Source organism: Trachurus japonicus, chromosome 1, assembly GCF_045865225.1.
Source record: "Trachurus japonicus isolate A0001 chromosome 1, Traja_1.0".
In the NCBI taxonomy this organism is placed as follows: domain Eukaryota; kingdom Metazoa; phylum Chordata; class Actinopteri; order Carangiformes; family Carangidae; genus Trachurus; species Trachurus japonicus.
In genome coordinates, this window is record NC_140907.1 from 32,396,234 (window position 1) to 32,420,158 (window position 23,925).

The window sequence follows — 23,925 nt, forward strand, 5'->3', positions numbered from 1 at the left end:
CTGGTCACATACAGCTGATGTTATATTCTCAGTGTGTATGCTGTGTTAAAGGCTCTCTTGTTGTGTTGCAGTATCCTGGGGATGCACATCTTCGGCTGTAAGTTCAGTCTCAAGACAGAGACGGGTGACACAGTACCGGACAGGAAGAACTTCGACTCCCTCCTCTGGGCCATCGTCACTGTTTTCCAGGTAATCAGCACAGACAAACACACACAACACAACACACGTCTGCATATCTGCTCCATATACACCCTGTATTCTCTGTGCAGTCTGTGAAAACAAATTTCCCCATGGGGACAAATAAACTTAAACTTAAAACTTAAAATATGCAGATGACTAAACATATTACACTTCTACACAGATTATTATAGAAACGAGTGTTTGAGCTCCCAGTGGTTCATATTTGAAGACATATCTGATGCTGATTATCTACATGCAATTAATGAGTGGTTTAAATCAGTGGTTCTCAAGGTAGGGTCCTTGAGAGGGTTTCAAGGGGGTCTCCAACGTTATCTTGTTCTTTTTATCACTTTTTTCTAGAATTGTTTTAAGTTTTTAAGTTTTTATATTATTTATTTATTTTTTTTTTTTTTTTGGGGGGGGGGGGTGTTACCACTTTTTCTAGAATTTTTTAAAAACTGCTTTTTGAGAAATTTTATCAGTTTCTTCTAGAATTTAAAAAAAAAGAGTAATTTTACCACTTTTTTCTCGATTCTTTTTTTTTTTTTTTTTTTACTTTTTTTTAGGAAAATTTTTACCACTTAAAAAAAAAAAAAGTTTAAATGTTGTTTGAGAAATTGTACCACTTTTTTCCTGAAATTTCTCTACAAATTCAAAAATTCACACCATTGGCTCTGATTTAAACATATATTCACCAAAAAAAGTAACGTTCTTCAGTCTCAGAACAAATATTTGTATATTACTGGTGTTTGCTTCAGAATTTTGTCCAATCGGGGTTCGTGGTCTAATTTGTGTAAGTTTATAGGTCCTTGATGTAAAAGAGTTTGAGAACCACTGGTTTAAATTGTCTATTTGTGTACTTTTGTATGAAAGTGTGTTGTTCTCTGTGTGATTCCCCTTCAGATTCTGACCCAGGAGGACTGGAACGTGGTTCTGTACAACGGCATGGCAGCCACTTCACCGCTCGCAGCTCTTTACTTTGTGGCCCTCATGACCTTCGGCAACTACGTCCTCTTCAACCTGCTGGTGGCCATCTTGGTGGAAGGCTTTCAGGCGGAGGTAAGGGAGCTCAAAGACAAGAGTTGCCCTGTGGTTTCTCACCACAGGTGGAGCTGCTGTGGACACATGCACCTGTATTTCCGTGCATCAGTGGAATGAGAGCTGAAAACAACTTCAACTTCAACTTCTAATCACTCTAGATAATAATAATCTCAGGTTACCAGCACCGCATGTTAAAGCATCTACAAAAAACGTTCATTTTTGTGTTGATTTTGGTGACTCCTGTGGACAAAACCGGTAATGTTTTGCCGGAATGAAGACTTAATTTCCCATGAGCTCTAGTATGTATTGTCGTAAAAATGCTTATCTCGCTCGTGCATGCCATCTCCGGTCTGAGTACTGCAAATGGTTTCATCTGGTGGACCGACCCGACCGCTGCCTCCCGAAGGTATAGAGTTACACTATTAAGAAATAGCCTATCTTCCCACTGATGGCCTCATTTGCTGTTGCAGTTCATACATAGACATCAGCAGAAACGATATCCAGCTAAAAGTTCTTTGTAGTTGCTTTAATTAATTAAATTGTTATAATTTCAAACATTCAACAAGTTCTTGTTTCTTGATAATTCAATAATTGACTTTTTGCTGCCTCTAACTAATGGTGTCAGACATCTCTGTGATTCACATGAACTCTCAAACTTTGACAGTTCTTCTCTCTTTAGCCTGTCTCCGTCCGTCCACCAGCTGACATCCATCTGTCTGTGTGTCTCAACTAGTGGACTTTAGCCCTCACAGCTAAAATAAAGCCGAGCTCTTGTGCCCTGCTGGTTTTCATAGGCAACAGATCGGCCAATTTTGTGAATAATGTGAAACTCTCAGACGCTCATGTGCAACAATCCTTCTAGACAAAACCACTATATGCTCTTATTGATTACATATTCTTGCAGCTGATTGGCTGAGTGAGTTGTGCTTCACATCTTTTATCTGTCAGGGAAAAGTGCATCTGTAAATTTGATCAACAAGCTCATTAGCCTTCATATTATATTATGATCTTGTGTCTTTTCATGGTACATTGCACACACTGTGCATCTGTCCACTTACTCTTAGGTAAATCAGTCATGATTTTGTCCAGTGAACCACTTGTTTTCAACCTTGTAAAACCAGCTAAAGCAGTTTGTGTGAATGTATCTCCTACCACCATAAATCCACTTTAAAAAAAATGCTATTAAAACTTATAATATATTTTCCTCATAAGTAAGGTAAGGGTATACAGTAGCCCACAGCTTTAGGAAACAAACTGACTCTATAACCTAACATCACAGTAATTAGAAAAACATGAATTTAAAAATCCATTAAAAACACAATACTTTCCTAATCTCCACCATTCATTCACTGTATGTCATAAATATTTGTCTCTTGGTAAGTCTTGTCGACATTCCCCTCAAATATCTATTATTTTATGATAAATGGTCAAAGATAACTCATTCTGCTGTGTTAAATACTACTATAACACCACTGCAATATGAATATACTGCCATAAATGTAGCGTTAAATCCTGTAATACCGAGTAAAAACAGCCTCGGACTCGTCACGCTGTGTAAATGATAGTTTTTTCTGTGTCGGTCACAGTCGTTTGTCGGAGGCTGAATCAGCAGTCAGAACATAAAAACCGGTGTGTTCAACAAAAACCAGTGTGACTTCTGAAAAAAAAAATGTCTGTCTGGGTGAAAAAACAGCGGAAAACGATTCTGTCAGTTCGTTGTCAGCTGTCAGTCTCACAGACGTGTCATTTGAAAAACTGTCGTGCGGTTAACGTGGTAACCCCCCCCCCCACTCCCCCCAGTTGAGGTTTTTTTTCAGCACACGGATCAAAGCGGCACCACGTTCGCGGCGTGTAGCTGTGATGTGTGAGGTGGTGGAGGAAATGACACAAATCACAAGGCTTTTGATTGATCTTTTTTTTTTTTTTTTTGAAATGCCAAAACAAAACAGCCATCAGTCTTTCACCATCTCTCTCTCTTTCCTTGTCACTCTCCTTTCTTTACCCCCCCTCCCTCCTCCTCCTCCTCTCACCTTCCCCCGCCCATCCATCCTGCACCATCTACTCCAGATGCACACGGGGGGATTATTGAGCCAATTTACTCCAGATTTTCCCACCGTACAGATGGAGGCTTGGTCTTAACTAGGACCAGCGGGGGGTTACTAGAGTAGTGTGTCAGTAGTCTGAGTGTTTCACTGATTGAATCATCAGATACGACACCGATCTGAGCCGCGCGCTGATGACATCTAAGGTTTGGTGGTAGGTGGGAGGCCGCGGAGAATAAAAAGAGTCGAGTGAGATAAAAATCTGCAAAATCTGATAAAGTTATACGTTTAGAGTGACTGTGTATCGAGCTGTGATACTTTAAGAATTTGTTTGATACTGTATTTCATGCCCTCAAGCCATAACTGAGGAGTAAATGAGTACATCGCATCAGCCAATAAGCATGCAGCATCCTGGGAGACAGATGTAATAATGCTGAAATGGATGTGTAAAGAGACTCAGCTTGAAAATATCTTCTGTCTCTAATTGTTTTCATGTTATACATGTTATAAAGTTGATAATGAAGAATCATATGATGCGATATCCATCCTCACCTCGTATGTTTTCCCTTCTTCCCTCTCGCTTCTTCTTTTCTCATTGTGTGTCCACTCTTCGTCTCCAGGGCGACGCCAACCGTTCCTACTCGGACGACGACCGCTCCTCCTCCAACTTTGACGAAAGCGAGAAACACGACTCCATCAAGTTGTCTGGTGAGTTTTTCACACCCACATCTTTACTTCACTCTTTAAAGCTTTAAATTTGTCTTATTGGCTTTTTAATTATGTTTTAATGGTTGTTGCTTTGTCTGTACAAAGCAACAACCATTGTACAATATGGCTGCTCTGGTGGTAAACCAGCTCCCCTATTGGGATCAATAAAGTTTATTAATCCAATCCAATCTAGTTTACAAGTTAGACTGCACTGAAACAAAAAAATAAAATAAATAAAGATCTGCAAAAACTTCATGAAGGTAAATACGTTCAAATTTGGACTAGAACTTTTTCTTTCTTTTTTTAAAGAGTTTTTAACATGTTCATATGATGATTTTTTTTATAGTGTAAAAGATATAAAATATATCATGACCACAACGATCACTGAGCTTCTCCTCCTTGAACTGCAGTGAACCAATGACAGTCTCATTAAAACAGATTCACACAGACAGTCTCTCATGCAGGGATGGGTGGGGCAGGATACAGCTGAGTGAGAGTTTGAAGAAGTTTCACCCTGTAACCAAGCAACTGAGTGTATATTGACTTTGCTGGATATTATTAACTCAGATAACTTAAAGAAATGTATTTATATCCCAGAAAAGACGCATTTTTTCATCCTAAAATTAAAAATGGATGTGTCGGCATAAAAAAAAATACACTAATGCCACAACCACAGGTGTAGTAGGCTAATCTGTTGAAGCAGAAGTAAATATCATTATTTTCAGCTGTTTGAATCAAAATTTTGGAAACTCAGATCCATGGTGTGTCTCTAATGCCACAGATTTGCTCATTCATGTCCAAACAGAACAACACGCCTGACAATCTGCTCACATCTCACATTTAAGCCACTTGTCTTTGTTTTCCCCCCGTGAGGCTCACTCATGAAGACGGCTGGATATGAGCTCAAGACAGAAAAGACAAAAGTGAGACAGAGCTACATGCCAGAAACTCACAAACCTTCAAAAAAACTCAGAGAATATCCAACAGTCTTCAAATATGAATGAGCTCTATCTTAATCCAGAGCTCCACAGCTCTTCAGCCCTCCTCCTCCTCCTCCTCCTCCTCCTCCTCCTCCTCCTCCTCCTCCTCAGGCCCGACAAACAAGGCGAGGTGCAGAGAGGATTAGAGATGAGTTCAGATACGGAGGAGAGGGGGAATCAGTTGTAGACGGTGTGAGTGGGCCTGTTCTGCTGCAGAGGAGATGTGATCTCTGCAGTGCAGCATGAAGCTCTGCAGCCTCCGTCTTCACACACAGACAGAAACCAGGTGTTTCAGTGTCCGTCACCTTCCACAGCACAGCGGTCTGTGTGTGTGTGTGTGTGTCTGTGTGTGAGTAGCCTAGTGGGAGTTTTTATTCTCTGCACCTCTCTACAAAATGATATGAGGCTTTTATTCTGCGTTCTTACCTTAATGAAGATTGATTGGAAAAAGTGCATCTGTAAATTTGATCAACAAGCCCATTAGCCTTCATATTATATTATTATCTTGTGTCTTTTCATGGTACACTTTAGAGTTAGTTAAACTGTAAAATATCAACATTTAGAGTTAGTCCTTAAAAGAACAACTGCATAGATTTCTGGATTTCTATGTTTTTTCACTGAGAGGAGCCTTAAAAGTTCAGGGATCTATTCCATGAAACACCTTAAGGTTGAGATGGTTCCTTAAACTTAAAGGGATAGTTCAACATTTTGGCAAATTGGCCCATCAAATACACAATCCAACAACTCCAAAACGCTCTGGTGGACAAGTTGTGACCTGCACATTCACCATACTATGAGATAATAACAGAACGTTACGAGACAGAGTTGTTTTAGAGGCAAATGCAGAGACTGCTTGCTGAAAAACTCGTAGCCGCACCGACAAATAAAGGTAACGAACCTACTGCTATGACTATAGGGATTATGGCAACGGGCCAATTTGCCAAAATGTTGAACTATCCCTTTAAAGTCTGAGTTAAGGTTTCCTTACAATAAAAAAACAGCTGCAGTAAAGACCCTGAAGTCTTCTCCTTAACGTTTCCTTAAGAGGTCAGTAACATCTTGCTGTGTTCTGACCACTGGAGGCTGAGACAGCAGCTTCCTGAAAGTGATAATGAACATCACAATGCAAATAAACAGTCTCCATGGAAACAGTATAGTTTTACAGCCATGAGATCTCTTTTGCTGTAACTTTTTTTCTCCCATTCCATGAAAGAAACTTTTGAATTGTGCAACATCCTTAAAGGTCCAGTGTGTAAAATTATAAGGCTATGAAACCAAACAAATTCTATTTTATAGCGCTTATTCACTTATACAAATTTATTCATGAGTAGTATATTCAAATATTGCCAATAAACCTTGCCAATTATTACACACTGGACCTTTAAGTTTTCATTTCTCCTTAGCTGAAGACCTGATCTGATCTGAGAGTTCCCCTTTAATATAAAAGAGCAGAATGAGTAGAGGAGGTTTCTGACACACAATCTGGATGAAATAAAAATAAAACAGAGATTCTGTGTGTGATTGTGTGTGTGTGTGTGTGTGTGCTCATCTCCCTACAGACCCGAGGATCTGCACCCTGACGCCTAATGGCCATCTGGAGCTGGGCGCTCTCTCTGGACCCAGGGGATCCTACTCCTCGGAGAGGCGGAGCTTCACCATCGAGTCGAGAAAGAGCAGCGTGATGAGCCTGGGCAAGAGCAGCCTGGAGAGACGCTCGCTCTCTCTGGTAATCACACACACACACACACACACACACACAGATAGGGATGGAGACGTATCAGTTAACATTTCCACTGTGAGTCTCTCACACTGATGTCGCCCCATTCACCACAAATCACATGCCTACTTTGTGTCACTGGCAGCCATTCTCCAGCTGTTTGCCATCAGTCTGCGAGCCGTTCCAGCTTCTCACAGGGCTGGATGTGTTTTCTCTTTCTCCTCTGCTTCTCGTCGACTTCTTGTCTGTGTGATATGAAACCTGTTTGTGTTTAAAAAACTGGCATGAGATAGATAGAGAACATCCTGCAGTAAACGTTTAGTTGTATTTCATTTCATGCCTCATGGTTTGCATTAGACTCAAGAGGTGTGTTTGGAGAAAATAACAAATAAAAAATGAATAAAAACCTCAAACCCAGAGGACAAAACACAGTTTCTGTAAAAATGGGTCATGTGAATCTGATGGAGAGGAAAATAAGAATAAAAAAAACGTTATCGCCTCCATCGACAATCTCTACTGACAGCAACATAAGCATTCAGCTATAACACTTCAGTCTGGAGAGACTTCTGTCTGAGTCAACAGATAAATGTATTTCCTTCTGCAAAACAAGAGAGGACAAGTGAGAGTCTTTAAACCCCGTGGTGATTTCATCATATTTGAAAAAGGGAATTGGGATGATGGAAAGAGGAGAAGATACTGGAGATCTGGATATGATTAGAAACCGACTTGACCTGGTACCGAGAAGAGGAAAAGCAACAACGTGATTGGTCGGTTGAGGACGCGGCCAAAAGCTCCTGTAGTCAGCTGATTACAAGACGTGTGGTGAGAGAGCGGCGGTCTTCCTGATTGAACTCTTTATTTCATAACTTATAATAAGAAAATTACAAAGACTTAATGGATTATAGATCTTATGATGTGGATTTGGTTCCAACTCAATCAATTATCTGATAGGCTGCAGAGCTCTTTGGAAAAAAATAATCTGTTTCAATTTAAAGTTCCAGGAAACTTCAATGTTTGTAAATTTTAAAAAAAGAGTAGCCTACATTGTCTCTAAGGAGACACGAGATGCAATGAGACTCGAGCAACAACAAAAAAAGTCAAAAATGAAGCTGCATCGAAATGATTTTTTATTGAAACTGAAAGTGGAAGTGAGAGAGGAGACTATAAAGTAACACCAGATAAAGAAGAAGAGGACGATGACTTCTGGAGCCAGAGATGAAACTGATGTAGAGCTCAGGTCTGTGCCAGATGTGACAGCAGCCTGTACTCAACACACACACACACACATCTACAGTATACGTGTGTGTGTGTGTGTGTCCTCTGTACTGTGAAGTCTAAAACACACAAACACAGCAGGTACGCACACACACACAAAGACACACACACACAAACCAGTGTCGTGTCTATTGAACCAAAACCTCAGGAAATAGAGAGAGAGGGAAAGAGAGAGGGAAACCTGAAACAGTACTACGCGGTTGCCACGGCAACGTCTATTAATTGACTGTTCCAATCTTCTGTTTATCCTCGGAGAAAACGGGAGAGAGAGAGAGCGACAAGGGGGAGGGAGAGAGAGAGAAGAGGAGAGGAGGACAGAGCGAAGGTGATGGAGAGAGACAGGATGATAAAGAGAGAGAGAGAGAAGGAGGGAAGAAGGAAAACCTGAAAGATGATGAGCTGCAGTTTAGCAGCACACGACGTAGCTGTGAGGTTATAATGTTAAACACAGTGGGTGTGGGAGAAGAAGACACACTTCTCTGTGAAGTGTCTCACACTGCTCCAACTACACACACACACACACACATACACACCCGTTACATCACCGACACCACAGAGTGACAGAAGAAAGAAAAGAAGAAGAAAAGAAAAGAAAAAGTGATGTGATGGTTGTGTGAGTGTCTGTGGTGAAGTCTCACTCTGATCCACGAATCAGCTCCGTTTGTTCGTCGTCGTAGGTTTCACTCTCCACAGACACTTGATGATTGGACTCAGATTTCAGAGAGTTCAGCGGAGTGACGCATCGCTCTATTGTGTCGCAGCACAATCACACGTTAATTCATCAGTGTGAAGGGCACGCTGCTTTGTCCAAGTGTCTCACACAATAGGTCAGACAGCGGCTGGGTCATGATGAAGTGATTGTGATGCATAAAAAAAACTCATCCAGAGTTCCCAGTTATCTGTTTTGTGGCACTTTTTGTAAGAATATATATGTATGTAATACATTTTTATATAAAGGTAAAAACAAAGTTATTATTAAGGGATAGTTCAACATTTTGGCAAATTGGCTCATTGCCATAATCCCTATAGTCTTAGCAGTAGGTTCGTTACCTTTAATTGCCGGTGCAAGCTTTTTTTTAGAACAGAGGAGCAGAGCGGTGATCTGCTCAGAGCAACGCTACGGAGGCTCATGGGATTTCTTGGTTTCCTTCATCAACTCATCAAATACACAATCCAACAACTCCAAAACACTCTGGTGGACAAGTTGTGACCTGCACCTATGAGATAATAAAGGAACGTTCACGAGACAGAGTTGTTTTCGAGGTAAATTCAGAGACTGTTTGCTGAAAAACTGCCCCCGACGGGAACGCGCATCAGCGGCATGAATTTACCTCTAAAACAACTCTGTCTGGTAGCGTTCAGTTATTATCTCATAGCGTGGTGAATGTGCAGGTCACAACTTGTCCACCAGAGCGTTTTGGAGTTGTTGGATTGTGTATTTGATGAGTTTGATGAGGGAAACTCAGGCTCTGCTCCACCGTTCTAAAAATAGCTTGCACTGACAATTAAAGGTAACAAACCTACTCCTAAAACCATAGGGATTATGGCAATGGGCCAATTTGCCAAAATGTTGAACTATCCCTTTAAGAACGGTGGAATAAAAGAAAGACAAACAAATAGCATGTTAAGACATATTCACTGACTGTGGAGAAGCTGCACGTTCAATAACACCTGTATTTCTACCTGCTGTTTGTTTGCTGCCGTTATAATTAGATTGAATGTCGCCAGTGACATTTTCTATAGGAGAAAGTTGCGTTACACGCTGCGTATGCTTGGCAGCGCACGTCACTACAGCATATACAGTACAGTATGTATTAGCAGCAGCTGCTGTCAGTGGATTATGCCGTATAGTGAGGAACAAATTGTCTTGACAGCGCTGTTTGATGCCCAAGAGACACACACACTCTCACAAACACACACTCTTAAATGATCTGCAGTGCAGTCCTGCGTGGACCGAGGTGTTATTTAACACCCGGCGCGCACGCTTCACTACAGTTTCTATAGAGACGGATGCATAGGTTGTCTGGCGTACGGCGCCGGCTCAGGCTCCGACCGGCAACGTGGGTTTTTTCAAGGGTAAAACATATAATTAGGTCCGTCACGTTGAAGGGATTAGACATGCGGAAACAAACACTACTGGTTATGTTCCTTTAAGTGGAACTGGCACTCAGGGGTGCGCATGTTAAACCTGGTGACAGCCGCCTGCCGAGCGCACTGCACAGGCCCAGTTTATATTTCACTTGTTCATCTACTTGTCTTCTTTTTTTTTTAATCTTCCTCCAGCAGCTCAACATTAACATAAGATATATACTCAGTGTTTTCCTCCTGTGGCCGACTGGACTGGACTGTGCATCACTCTCGTTGCAGCTCTTTGAGTGTTGGAATAGATTCAACTCTTATGTTGAAGTGAATTCATGAAGATGTGATGATATTTATGCCTGTGTGTAGTTTTTATTCACTGCAGTTGATGAGTAGGAACATTGAGATACTTGAAAGTTATGTTTGTTTAGCTGCTTTGCAAGTGTTGTTTTCACTTTATTTTATTTATTCATCATCAGGGACATTATCCCTTGATAAATAACTGTGCTAGTTTATCTTAACGAAAGATGAAATAACGTCTTTATTTATTATTAATATACAATACGTATAGCTGTTTTCAAAACTATGATCTAAGAATACAGACACACTTACAGCTACTTATACTCTCCTATACAATTAAAAGTCTATGCAGAAGAGAGAAGATACTACAAACTTTTCTATAGTTAGAAACTTTGAATATTTGATTCATTTCTTCTTCTATTTGTCACCTTCACAGTTGCTGGATCAGGCTGTTGAAGTTGCACCTGATGCATGTGCTAATAAAGTTTCCTCGATCCGTGATATTAATAAGAAAAAAAGCTGGAAGACAGAGTATAGGAGATGTGAGAATAAACAGGATCATATTGAAACCAAGGAGACAACAACAAGATAAAGCCAAACCAGTCTCATCTATATTGTGCAGCTCTGACTCCATAGAGTGGATATAACACATTGGATTTCTGTGGAACAGGAGATGAGATAAAACCCTCTGTACTCAGTGTTTCATTCATAATGTCAGACTGCACTGTTTGAACTGATGGGTAAAATTACAACTGAGACCTGACCACGTCCACCTCTGGTTGGTCCAGCACAGAACCATCTATCACCAATTGACTTCTCCAGCTGTGACATGTTCATCCAGCTGTGTTAGGGTGTGTGTGTGTATGTGTGTTTGTGTGTGTGGCCTCAGTAATCACTGTCACCTGCTCTGTGTGTCCCGCAGCGCCACAGCCGTAGCTCCAACTACCACAACTGGGGCCGGCCTCTCCCTCCACACTCGGCATGGAGCCGCAGGTGAGACACAATCAGATTTTTACTCTCTGCCATTGATTTCAGCCGTCGCCTTAATGAATTCTTAATGACCTTCATTAGAGCTTTAATTAACTACATGGAAACTTCAAACCCCCGCTGTTGTTTTTTTATGCTCTTATTAGCTTTGTGACTTACAATATATATTTATATATCTTTATTAATTAATTTTCATTCAAAGATCAACACCAAAAAAACATGTGACAAGGACAAACAAAAGAAAAAGGAAAAAAACACTCATAAGGAGAGAAGCATATAAACGCTATATGAATATGAGTCCATCTTGACCACTCACCTGAGATGTAACTCTTCAGCACTGACGCTTGTCAGCAGTTGACACAGCAGTTGACAGTATGGTCAGACATCCATCCACAGAAACAAACGGGTAAAAGAACAGGAAAAAAAGAGAGACGAAAAATGATAATAATAATAAATTCAATCACCAAGAGACCAAACTAATTCATTGATCCTTGCAGCCAAGATATTTCATCAAATTTGCTTTGACTAAATTGTCCGCTGAATTGCAATTTTTCCATAATGTATAACTGAAACAAGTTCATGCAGCCAGTTTTGGAAAGATGGTGGATTTGATGTCTTCTATTCTCCAAGTATGAGTTTCTTGGCCAGCACTGTACCCCTGTGTAGGGCAGATTGGATGTAGGAAGGGAGAGTTAATGAGTCCACTGGACATCCAACAAGGGTTAAAGGGATAGTTCAACATTTTGGCAAATTGGCCCATTGCCATAATCCCTATAGTCATAGCAGTAGGTTTGTTACCTTTAATTGTCGGTGCCATCTATTTTTAGGACGGTGGAGCAGAGCCGCAAGCTGCTCAGAGCTACGCTACGGAGGCTAATGGGATTTCTTGGTTTCCCTCATCAAACTCATCAAATACACAATCCAACAACTCCAAAACGCTCTGGTGGACAAGTTGTGACCTGCACATTCACCACGCTATGAGATAATAACAGAACGTTACCAGACAGAGTTGTTTTCGAGGTAAATTCATACAAATCGCTGATGCACGTTCCCATCGAGGGCAGTTTCTCAGCAAGCAGTCTCTGAATTGGCCTCTAAAACAACTCTGTCTGGTAACGTTCCGTTATTATCTCATAGCGTGGTGAACGTGCAGGTCACAACTTGTCCACCAGAGCGTTTTGGAGTTGTTGGATTGTGTATTTGATGAGTATGAGCTCTGAGCAGCTCACGGCTCTGCTCCACCGTTCTAAAAACAGCTTGCACCGACAATTAAAGGTAACGAACCTACTGCTATAACTATAGGGATTATGGCAATGGGTCAATTTGCCAAAATGTTGAACTATCCCTTTAATGCTTAATCTGTAAAAGAGTCTTGTGTATGTCATTTCTTTATTGATACGTTATTGATTGTTGATGACTGTATCAGGTCCAGCTCCAACAGTCTGGGTCGGAGGAGCTACGGGTTCGGCGGGGCGCCGCTGGTGGGAGGCAGCCTCCGAGTCCACAGCACGCGCTCGCCCCACTCCCACTCGTACGCCTACGCCGCCGAGCAGGAGTCCCTCCTTTCCCACCACCACCACCACCCGGCCCACTCCCACCACCCTCTGCCGCCTCACCACCCACCCCCTCCGCCCTCGCTGCTGCTCTCCAGACACTTTGCAGTGAGGAGGGACCGACGCGCCCTCTCCCTGGAGCTCCCGGAGCTGCTGCGGGCGGGAGGCCAGCCCGCGGCGGCGCTGGTGGGAGGGGGAGGGAGCGGTGGGGGCTGTCTGCCCCACGTCCACCCGGAGCCCGGGAGGAGGAGTGGTGGGTCAGGGGCGGGGGGATCCATCACGGGAGGGTCCGGGGCCGGGAGCGGCTTCGGTATGGAGCACCGGGACTGTAACGGCAAGACGCCGCACACGCACCTGATGACCGAGGTTTTCCCTCAGGTCAACGCACGCAAGGACAGAGCAGACCTGGACGACGAGACGGACTACGTGAGTGGCGCCGGTCCACATCAGTCATCACTGGTTTTACTCCTTTAAAGGGACAGTTCACCCAAAATTGAAATTTCTCACAGCTCTTAGTCGACATGAGGGTGAGTAGATAATGAGTGAAATTTTAATTTTGGGTGAACTATCCCTTTAAGGCGAGACACTACAGGCAAAAACACAGTTTTTTCATGCACTGATCAATTTTGAGATTTTGAGCTATTTTTCTTCCTTAACATGTCTTCTTTCAGAAAGGTCAAAAGAAATGGTAGAAAATCCACATTAAGGTTTTTATTCTACTTCATTTTGTCTCTTTCGTCAGTAGATTTCTCCTAAATTCAGAAGTTAGTCTGACCCATGTCATGTCAGGTGTCATTGTAAAGCTCTCTCTCTCCTGAACAATGATCTAGGCTCCAAAACTTGCCATCTCCTCCGTATCCGCAACAAATCGTAAAAGTATAATTTACATTAACAATCTATGGAATTTTACAGTACAAGTCTTTAAAGGCCGTTTTTCCTCAGACTCTGAGCCAGAAATCTCCACTTCAGCAGCACTTACAGACAACAAACCTTCCAGGTCTATTCCTCCTTTATTAATATTCTGAAGGTTTTTACAGAGGGGATTGTTGATATATCATTCATAGCCTGATGTATACAACATTTTATTCCTAAAAACAGGGCGAAATTGCATTTTTTAGGGCTGGTGACAGTATTTTCTCATTTACAAAGTGATAAAAAGAGATATCCAAAATCCTCCTCTGTAAAAACTTCTGACTATAATATGTCAACAAAATAAAACAAGAATTTTGGAAGGGGCTTTATCCATTTCCATTTCATCAGATATTGCCTGATTTACATAATTTAAACATAAAATTTGACAAAACTTGTAATACAAAAAATATTTCTCTTAATGTAAGTGATAAACTTGGGAAGTTTCATGGTGATATCTGTTATTTAAAATATTTACCCTATTCACCTGTAGTGTCTCCCCTTAAGCACAAAAGCAGCATAACTGAATGATTATCATCATACAGTATAACTTTATTCTGCCACAGGAACGAGGTGCTAAACCAGATGCTTGAGCTTTAGGAGAGATGCTAAAAGAGAAGTTGTGTATCTTTTTACTGCTGCTGCTGCTGCTGCTGCTGCTGGAAGATATAGTGAATTCTTTATTGAGTTTCTAAAAAAGTCAGAGGTACCAGCGAAAACCAAAATAAAACATTAATCTAAATCATTATAGGAGCCGGTGAAGAAGCGATGCAGCAGTACGTGTTGACCTCTGTAGTGACTTTGCGGCTGCTTTGTTGGAACATCTCAGAAATCTCCTAAAGCCCAGAGATCACACTCAATCATTTTAAGGATAAAAAATAAGTAAATAAAAAAAGTTATCCACCGTTCCCTTCCTCTCTCTTCCCTCCTTTCTCCTTCAGAGTCTGTGCTTCCGTGTCCAGAAGATGATGGAGGTTTACAAGCCGGACTGGTGTGAGTCCAGAGAGGAGTGGTCCGTCTACATGTTCTCCCCTCGGAACAGGTGAGTGGATTTTGTCTAACCGGCCTCATCTTAGTGTTGTAGTCAAGACCACCGAACCCCCAGACCGAGTCAAGACCAAGACCAAGACCAAACCAATGCAAGATCATTTTCAAGACCATTATTATGAGTATTCAGTACCAGTACTCATAATAATCATCAAATCTAAACACACATATTACACATATACACAACACATATTTAAATGAAACAAAGTTTGGAGTGAACAGACAAACACAGCAGCACAGAACCTACTGAAGTCTCCTCCTAATGTTGACACTGGTGACACCAAGTTTTTCAGATGGTTACACAACAAGCAGATACTTTAGTAGAACAATTTTAATTATCTTAAAGGTCCAGTGTGTAATATTTGTCAAGGTTTATTGGCAAAATCTGATGAATATATTTGTATAAGTGTATAATCGCTATAAAATAAAATCTGTTTTGTTTTCGTAACCTTATAATTCTTCTTTTATATATACATATAGCAAGAGTCTTGCTTAGAGAGTGTCCCCATCTTGTGCCGCCATGTTTGTACGGAATGGAAAATCCAGCCAACCAGAGAGCACATTTCAAGAGTTTCACGTTCATAATTAAACAATAGAATTATTTGATAGATAAATAATAGAATTGATATGCTAGATGTCACTGTTTTCCCCTCATTTTACACACTGGACCTTTAAAGTTACTGAATTATATCAGATAACCATAACCCAAGTGAGCGAGTGACAGAGAGGAGGCATTTGTGGTAAAAAATGAAAAAAAAAAGATGTCACTACAGCTGAGGTCTTGAGAAAAAATCCAGAGTCCAGCTCGACTGAGACCGAGACAAGACCAAGACCTTAAAAGACCGGTCCTACTGTGCGGCACCACCTGATCTGAGTGGTGTTAACCTGAAAATGTGCAAATCACAAGACTCACTGGAGGCATCAGTGGTGTTTCTACTTCCTCCTCGCTCTACCCAGCACCGAGGCTTCAGAGAGAAAGAGAGAGCGAGTGTGGAAAGACGACAAGACAAGGAAGACCAATGGCTCTGAAAGCTGCACGCTAGCAAACGTTAGCCGCTCTGTGTCGATAATGTGGAACAACACGGAACTCTTCGTCTGTTCAAAGAAAAACCTCAAATGTTCCTGTTGAAGTGACGTCGCTGCACGTCTCCTCTAAAGCATTTGTTTAGTTTTTTTGTGCGTTCCTCTTCCAGACACTGGTTTTGACTTGCCCCTATATATATATGTGTGTGTGCATTCATCTATGTTTGTCAGTGTTATTATGTTTCCGAGCAGCCTCCACTTCATCGCTGGTAGAGAGCAACATGAAAGAAAACTCACTCAGTCATCCACTCGCTCACTCAGCCGACTCCCTGCGTGCTGATAGCCACTTAAGGGAAGCCAGGCCCCAGGGCTGTGTGTTGGCATCCTGGCAGGTGCCATCTGTCAAGCTAGGGCCTGTGTGTGTGTCTGTGTGTGTTGGCGGTGTATGCAATGCACTACTAGCGTTAGGGCCTATATCTGTGGTTGCGTTGTGCCGGTGCATTTATTTATTTGTGGATGACTTTGCATGTGGGAGCGTGGGAGCATATGTGCGTCTTTGTCTTGTTTATGTCTCAGTGCGCTGTACATGTCTGAGCAATGCATGGGAGCATATGTGTGTGTATTTTTGTATATGTGTGTGTTTGCTCTATCTAAGCAGATAAAAACAAAGGGGGAGAAAAGCAGCCAACATCACAAAGTTGGGTCTCGGGCGGCTTAAGTGCCTACGCCAGCACCACCACCACCACTGCTGCTGCTGCTGGTCACGATCGATAACCAGAGAGAAGGGGGGACAGGGTTGCCAGATTTGAATCGATAGATAAAAAGGGACACAGTTGCCAGGTCTGGAGGAAAAGCAGTCAGATTAGCACATTGATTTCTTCACCCAGAGAGCAGGTGCAGCAGTAGGTATATTTGTTCCCCTTCTTTCTTTAAAGCTGGCAGATGAGATGAGATGAGATGTGTGAGGGCTTCTCTCCGGAGCTGCTTCACTGTCTGCGCCGACGACTGCAGGTGTCTGAGGATGTTAAAGTCTTTCTCAGAGCACACCAGTGACTCCAGGCCGTTTGTGGCTCGCATCCATTTACACCCACCACAAGTGTCCGTATGTGTGTGTGTGTGTGTGTGTCTGCTGCATAAACACTGTGGAGGGATTTTTCCCCCTCGAAACGTTTTCAAGACTTTTTCCTCCTCGTTCGAGGCCAAAAGTTCAAGAAGAACATTACTCATCATGTGACCTCAGAAGACTTGTACTTACAAGGATATCAGAAAAAAAGGAGGCAGCTTTAAAGGGATAGTTCAACATTTTTTGGCAAATTCGCCTATCGCCATAATCCTTATAGTAGGTTCATTACCTGTAATTATTGGTGCATTTTGTTTGAGAACGGCGGGGCAGAGACGTGAGCTGCTCAGTGAACACAATGGAGGTGAACGGTACAGGTCCCCTGTCCCTCATCAAATACACAATCCAACAACTCCAAAACGCTCTGGTGGACAAGTTGTGACCTGCACATTCACCACACTATAGGGATTATGGCAATAGGCGAATTTGCCAAAATGTTGAACTATCCCTTTAAGGTTTTCTCATAGGAAGATGAGAACTCAGCTGTTTTGATGCAGCTACAACCAACCAACAACCCTCAGATTTATTGTGTGGACAATCACATGGTTTTCCAATCTGTTTTCATTTCAAGTAATGCATTTTTTTTTTTACAACTCACCATAACGTTGAATCAGTGGGAGCCCTGAGCTTGTGTCCCTGCAGCTAGACGTTCCCATCTGGGGGCGTTGGGAGACAGTGACACCCAAAGTGTGTTCCTTATGTCCAGTCTACTCTGAAATCTTGTTTTCATGCTGTCACTCCAACCTGAATCCAGGAAGATTGTGAGGCGATGAAGTGGTGGAGGGCCAGTTGCCACAGATTACACACAGTGGGGCTTGGAGCATGTGAATCACCTGATGCAATGAACCCGAAATTTAAATAGGACTCTTGTTTTTTCTTTTAAATGCAGTTTTCTTTTTGTTGTCTCGTATTTCTTTCCCAGCAATGTTTGTTTCTTCCTTCTTCTTTCTTTTGCAATGGTTGGCCTGTGGGCCTGCCTTTCAATTGTGTGGTGCTGAAAGCAGAGGGAAGAGGCACATTTTCCAAAATAAAATACCCTGAGGTGTAATGTAAATAAAGTAAATAAATGTATATGTTTTTATTCTTTCTCTGATGGTTGGGAACCCCTGCTCTAATACATGCTCCTCTGTCTCTCTCTCATCAGGTTCAGGCGGCTCTGTCAGTCCATCATCGCCCATAAGCTCTTCGACTACGTGGTCCTGGTTTTCATCTTCCTCAACTGCATCACGGTGGCGCTGGAGAGGCCCAAGATAATGCAGGGAAGTCTGGTAAGGGCTGTTGTTTCTGATTATCACTTATTGATCTGGAGATAGTCTGGACTGGAGGATGGGCCGGTCCTGGTCAGAAGCTGCGTACCTGAAATTTGCAAATATCTCTAATCATCTCAATCTAAATCACATATTTTCCTAGCTTTGAGAAACACTGGAAACATTTTAGATGATGTAACAAAACAACTCAAACAGTGTAGAACATACTCTGATCATTTTTTTAGCAATAGGTTTAGATGGTCAACCCCTTTCAACTAAAATAGTGGCTTCTTTAGGTTTAGGCACAAAAAGTATTTGGTACAAAATCATAATTACGATTAAGAATAAGTACCACTTCTTCATAGTTACTATAAAAATGACGTATAAAAAATGTAACTGCTTGTAACACTCCTGTTTCTAAATCCTACTGTATGTTTTACTCACTTATCCATTCACACCAGTCTCTCCACCCTTCTCTCTTCTGTCATAATCACTACGGCCACTAGATGTCGCCTGGCAACAAAACGTAACTCCGGCTCACAATAAGCTGTCTGTGTTCTCCTGTTTAGACAATCTGATGTGGATAGGTTTTTTTTATTATAACTTCAACATAACAGAACAAACTGCAATTTCAATTCCAATCAAATCTGAAGCAGCTCAGTGAAAATAACGTCACAGAAATTAGACTTTGAGTTTGAAAGAGAAAAGTGCATCTTCAATGTGTCAAACTTTTGAGTAAAAATCTGATGTGAGAAGAGCTTTACAAATCATCTGTAATTGTGATAAAGAGCAGTTATTTTAATGAATTTCATTTCTTGCAAATAATTAACACCCTGAGTTTTTTTTTCTTTCTCCCAGAGTTTTGGCAACAGGCCACTTCTCCTCTAATCAGTCTGCACCACCATATTGACGGGTGAGCACTTTTCGAGGAAGTGATCTGTCACATCCAAATTAAAGCGCAGCAGCTCTTTCAAATTCTGTTTTTTAATTTGGTAACTAAGTCTGATTTAATTGAAAAAAAAAAAAACAGAGTGATAAATGAAGTCAGTGGATTCACAAAGGAGCAGAAGTGAGTGAAGCCGAGCCCGGCCACTCTCGGTTGTCTTTCTGAAATCCTTCCTCTGTTTCCTCCGTGAAGCCTTTTATTTGCTTCCCTTCTTCTTTTTCTTCTTTTCTCAGCCTTTATCTTTTGTCTTTCTCTCTTTGTTACAGGAAAGACTGTTTCTCACCATCTCCAACTACATCTTCACTGCCATCTTCGTCGCTGAGATGACGGTCAAGGTAAAAGACTCTCCTCCACATCATCTCTCTCTTCTCCTGCGCATTTCCTCTCCATTGCTCTTTTCTGACCTTGTGTCTTTCTCTTGTACATCACACTCTTATTTTTCAGTTTTCTTCCTCTCTCTTGTCTCATCCTCCTCTTCTCCTGCTCCTGCTCCTCTCCACTTCTTCCATTTTCTTCATTTCTCATCTGGTTTGCTCTCCATTTGCTCTTCCCTTCTTTCTTTTGTCTTCCTCTTTCATCTCAATCTGTTATTCCCCCCACACCCACACCCCAAACCTCCTTTTTTTTCTCTCCACTTCTTTTCTTAACAACTCTGCAACTCACGGTTTAATCAGTTGCACATGTCCCATTAGCGATGGGCAGCTAGATAATGAAGTTAATTAGAAGGCTATCGCTCTTCAGCTGCCCTTTAGCTACTCCTGGACTTCTCATCGATAAACACACACACACACACACACACTCTCTCTCTCTCTCTCTCTCTCTCTCTCTTTTTTAATCCACTAATCTGCTGTCCAGAAGACAGGGCATCATCCATTATTAAGGGCCTTGTGTCTCCAGGCGTTTGCCGCTTTGGTAGAAAGCCTATAGTGATTTATTTATGACCAGGGATAATGAAGACATGTGTAGCACAATGATATGTAGATCTCAGCACATGTGCACATATACAGTAGACTATATGTGTGCAGCTTTGGCCCCAGGTTGAACTCCGCTATTCACCCTCCTCCTCCTGCATCTGTGTTTACCTCCACTCCTTCGATCAGTCCTTCAGCCGCTCACATTGTCTCTCACTTCGTCCTCTCTCTGCTCCTCGTTGGAGTGATTTCAGCCTCGTATCCGTCTCTTATCGTCCTCTGAGCTCTTTTGTCCTGCAGTTTGTAATTTAATCATTCCAGCTCCGTTGTTATCTGTCAGTGCGCTGCTTCATTTGCTCTCCTCCTGCCACTCGGCGTCTTATCTCGGATACTGTACGTTAGGTGCTCCGCTGCAGCTTCAGCTTCCATCCGCTGCCGAGTCAAAGATCTGACTCAGTTACTCAGTAATAAAAAATAAATAAATGTAATTTTCCTGTTGTTATTAAGAGGATTAGTATTTGCAGATTTGTGCATCTCCACATTCCCCATCCTATTGTGTTCACACAGAAGCCGGTGTGTGTTGCCCCAAACACTAACACACTCGTTTGTCTTAATTTGCTTGTGACAGCACTTATTCTACAGCCCATAACATAGATATTAGCATCACAACGTCCACTGAAATGACCTCATTTATCAATGAAATCCTCTGGGAAAAACATATAAAACCGACAAGTCCAATATCACACACAGATCCAGATGTGCTGAGGGTTTGGGGGGCGGGGCTTCAGGTACAGATGTGACATCCCTGTGCCCTTTAAAGGGATAGTTCAACATTTTGGAAAATTGGCCCATTGCCATAATCCCTATAGTCTTAGCAGTAGGTTCGTTACCTTTAATTGTCGGTGCAAGCTATTTTTAGAACGGCGGAGCAGAGCCGCCAGCTGCTCAGAGCTATGCTAATGGGACTTCTTGGTTTCCCTCATCAAACTCATCAAATTCACAATCCAACAACTCCAAAACGCTCTGGTGGACAAGTTGTGACCTGCACATTCACCACGCTATGAGATAATAACACAACGTTACCAGACAGAGTTGTTTTAGAGGCAAATTCAGAGACTGCTTGATGAAAAACCGTCCCTGAATGCAACACACATCGGCGGTTTTGTATGAATTTGCCTCTAAAACAACTGGATTGTGTATTTGACGTGTTGTGTTTGATGAGGGAAACCAAGAAATCCTATTCCCCTCTGTAGCGTAGCTCTGAGCAGCTCACGGCTCCGCTCCGCCATTCTAAAAATAGCTTGCACCGACAATTAAAGGTAACAAACCTACTGCTATGACTATAGGGATTATGGCAATGGGCCAATTTGCCAAAATGTTGAACCATCTCTTTAACATTTGTAGCAATTGCAGTGTGAGTATCTGTAGCTCATTCCTCACTTTGTATGCATTTAAGGATCGATTGCAGTTGCACAAATCAAAGGAGGAGACACATTAACAGTTATGTGATAATGAATTCTGTGGGATTCACTGAGGTCATGTTATTTGTGCCTGTAGATTCCTCTGCCTCTGGAAGGGAGGCATCACATGAGACTTACAGCAGCCACAAGCAGCCTAAGGTTGTAGCTATGGAGATGAATTAGCATTACAGCTTATTTATTACTGCTGGAAGCTGAAATGAGGCTATTAGTCAATAATTATGAAGACTTACTGTAACACAAAAGTGTAACGGACAGAGGGATTGTAACTTGTGTTGTAAAATCACCACAAACTGAAACTTAACTTAACTTTGAATTCATCTCTCTCTGCCTCTCTTATCCTGGCTCTGCCCCTGTGCTCCTGTGTGTTTGATTCCTCTCATACTTCATCTCTGTTTTGTTTACCCTCTTTATTGCTGAACTGCTTCACTGGCACAATCTGCCTCAGAGTTTCAGTAGCACAGGAGCCGACTGTTAAATGAATGTGGTCACAAAGTCGATGAGAACTACGCAGCACCAACTTGTGCAATAGTATTTTTTTTAAGTGCATCTGTTCCCATAATAAATTTCCCTCAGTTTATAGGTTAACAAAAAACCCAAAGTGTCACAAGCAACTCGGAGAAAGAGGAAACTCTGTGTAGTGCAGCGACGTTTACTTTTCCTATTAACCTTTTATAGGACTTTCATTTAATTCTTGGAAAGTCAATTTTATTTTTTATTTTTATTTTACTTTAGCTGCGAATCAAGGTCAACGAAGTGACCGTATGTGGTTCCTCACCCATACAAAAGTTATACTTTTTCTTAAAGGCGTATATATAAGAAATATTTAAGAACACACAAGAATCTATTAATGCATTAAAATGTGTACAAAAAAAATACAAAATGACTTGTTATTGACTTAAATACTTAGCCTAAACTTAAATAACTTATCCTATTTGTCAAATATATGTTACATGATGGGTTAAAAAAACTTTTCAACCTTGATGAATTTGAAGCGATCATCAGAATCACATGATCACATGACCAGTACTTAATTAACCAGCACATTGTCTGTTTGTGTTTAACCTACGTGTTACGTGACAGTGACATGTTGTACATTTTACGCCTCTGACTCCATCTCTTCTGTTTGCAAACATCTCTGGGTTCATAATGAGCCGACCACTTTCAGAGCGGTGTGTGATGGGGCAGCAGCAGCAGCAGCAGCAGCAGCAGCAGCTCTCTGAGGAGTCCTGATGGAGGCAGCAAAGTAAACTGTACATGCTTAATTACTTATTTACCTACTTAAATACCTATAGCTATATAAATGACAGATCAATGACAGTCCAGCTGCTCAGAACCAATAAGACAATTTAGATTTTCTACACGTGTATCCTTATCTAATTTGTATTTACTTAAACCCTTTACAGACTTATTCATATACTGACACTTATATAAAAGACAAGCTGTCAACCAGCACTCCTCTACCTTTATAATAATCTCTAATAGCCTGTGCTGTATAATTGCAGTAATGTCTTTCCCCCTTTGACGCAGCAGATATCACAGAAAACATCCTCTAATTGATTCGGTCGGTGGCTGCATGAATAGTTGATTATTTCCATCAGATCATCCGTTGCCTGCAAGCTCCACAAATTCACTTGCGAGCATGTTTTTTTAATTGGTCTCGATAAATAATTTCTTTTAGCTAATTGTGATTCATTCAAACGAAGAAGGAAACGGTGATGAATTAATTCATGGACAGTTAAAGATAATGATCTACTGCCACGCTGTTTGTTTTCTCAATGCAAGAGCAATACAGCATTGTATTATTCTTCACACTGTATTTTGCCCTCTCTCCCTATTGTCCATCCCATAATGCCTCTCTCTCTCCATCGCTCCCTCCCCTCTTGTTGCTCTTAATGTGTTGTTCCAGGCTGGTCAGTCTGATCTCCCTCCGAGGAGCTCTAATTAAGAAACCACACTAATTAAACAGAGTTTCCTCTCCGAGACACACTCCATCATGGGGACGGCCTGTTCTCATCTCCTGTCCACTCGCACACACACAAATACACACACACAAACACACAAATACACCCATAGTGATCAGTGTAAACAGAGCTGCCTGCACACAGCGAGTCTGACCTTGAACATCAGACTCTAATTAGAAACCACCATCCACCCCTCCTCCTCTCCCCCTCTCTCTCTCTTTCTCTCTGTGTCTCACAAACACAAATGTCCAAACACACACACACACATGAACCCATGCACGCTGGTACAGGAGCTGACACGGTCTCGTCACACCGTGTCTCCTGCCTGTTGAGTCCGATCACAGCGGTTAGAAGATGTGAGCGGACCTGACAGACGGACAGACTGAGTCTCACACAACCCTGTCTGTGCTCGAGTCGC

At 41.8% G+C, this 23,925-nt stretch overlaps 1 protein-coding gene across 1 annotated transcript in view; it reads left to right on the plus strand.

The window, feature by feature from the left end:
* Positions 1-23,925, plus strand: part of LOC146992329 (voltage-dependent T-type calcium channel subunit alpha-1I-like) — a 292,588-nt gene that overhangs the window by 201,191 nt on the left and 67,472 nt on the right. The window contains exons 13-21 of the mRNA XM_085785626.1: positions 72-189; positions 1,084-1,239; positions 3,884-3,971; positions 6,511-6,677; positions 11,245-11,315; positions 12,736-13,288; positions 14,713-14,813; positions 18,106-18,229; positions 19,421-19,489. Coding sequence (XP_085641752.1) covers positions 72-189; positions 1,084-1,239; positions 3,884-3,971; positions 6,511-6,677; positions 11,245-11,315; positions 12,736-13,288; positions 14,713-14,813; positions 18,106-18,229; positions 19,421-19,489 — 1,447 coding nt within the window. The remainder of the gene's footprint in view (positions 1-71; positions 190-1,083; positions 1,240-3,883; positions 3,972-6,510; positions 6,678-11,244; positions 11,316-12,735; positions 13,289-14,712; positions 14,814-18,105; positions 18,230-19,420; positions 19,490-23,925) is intronic.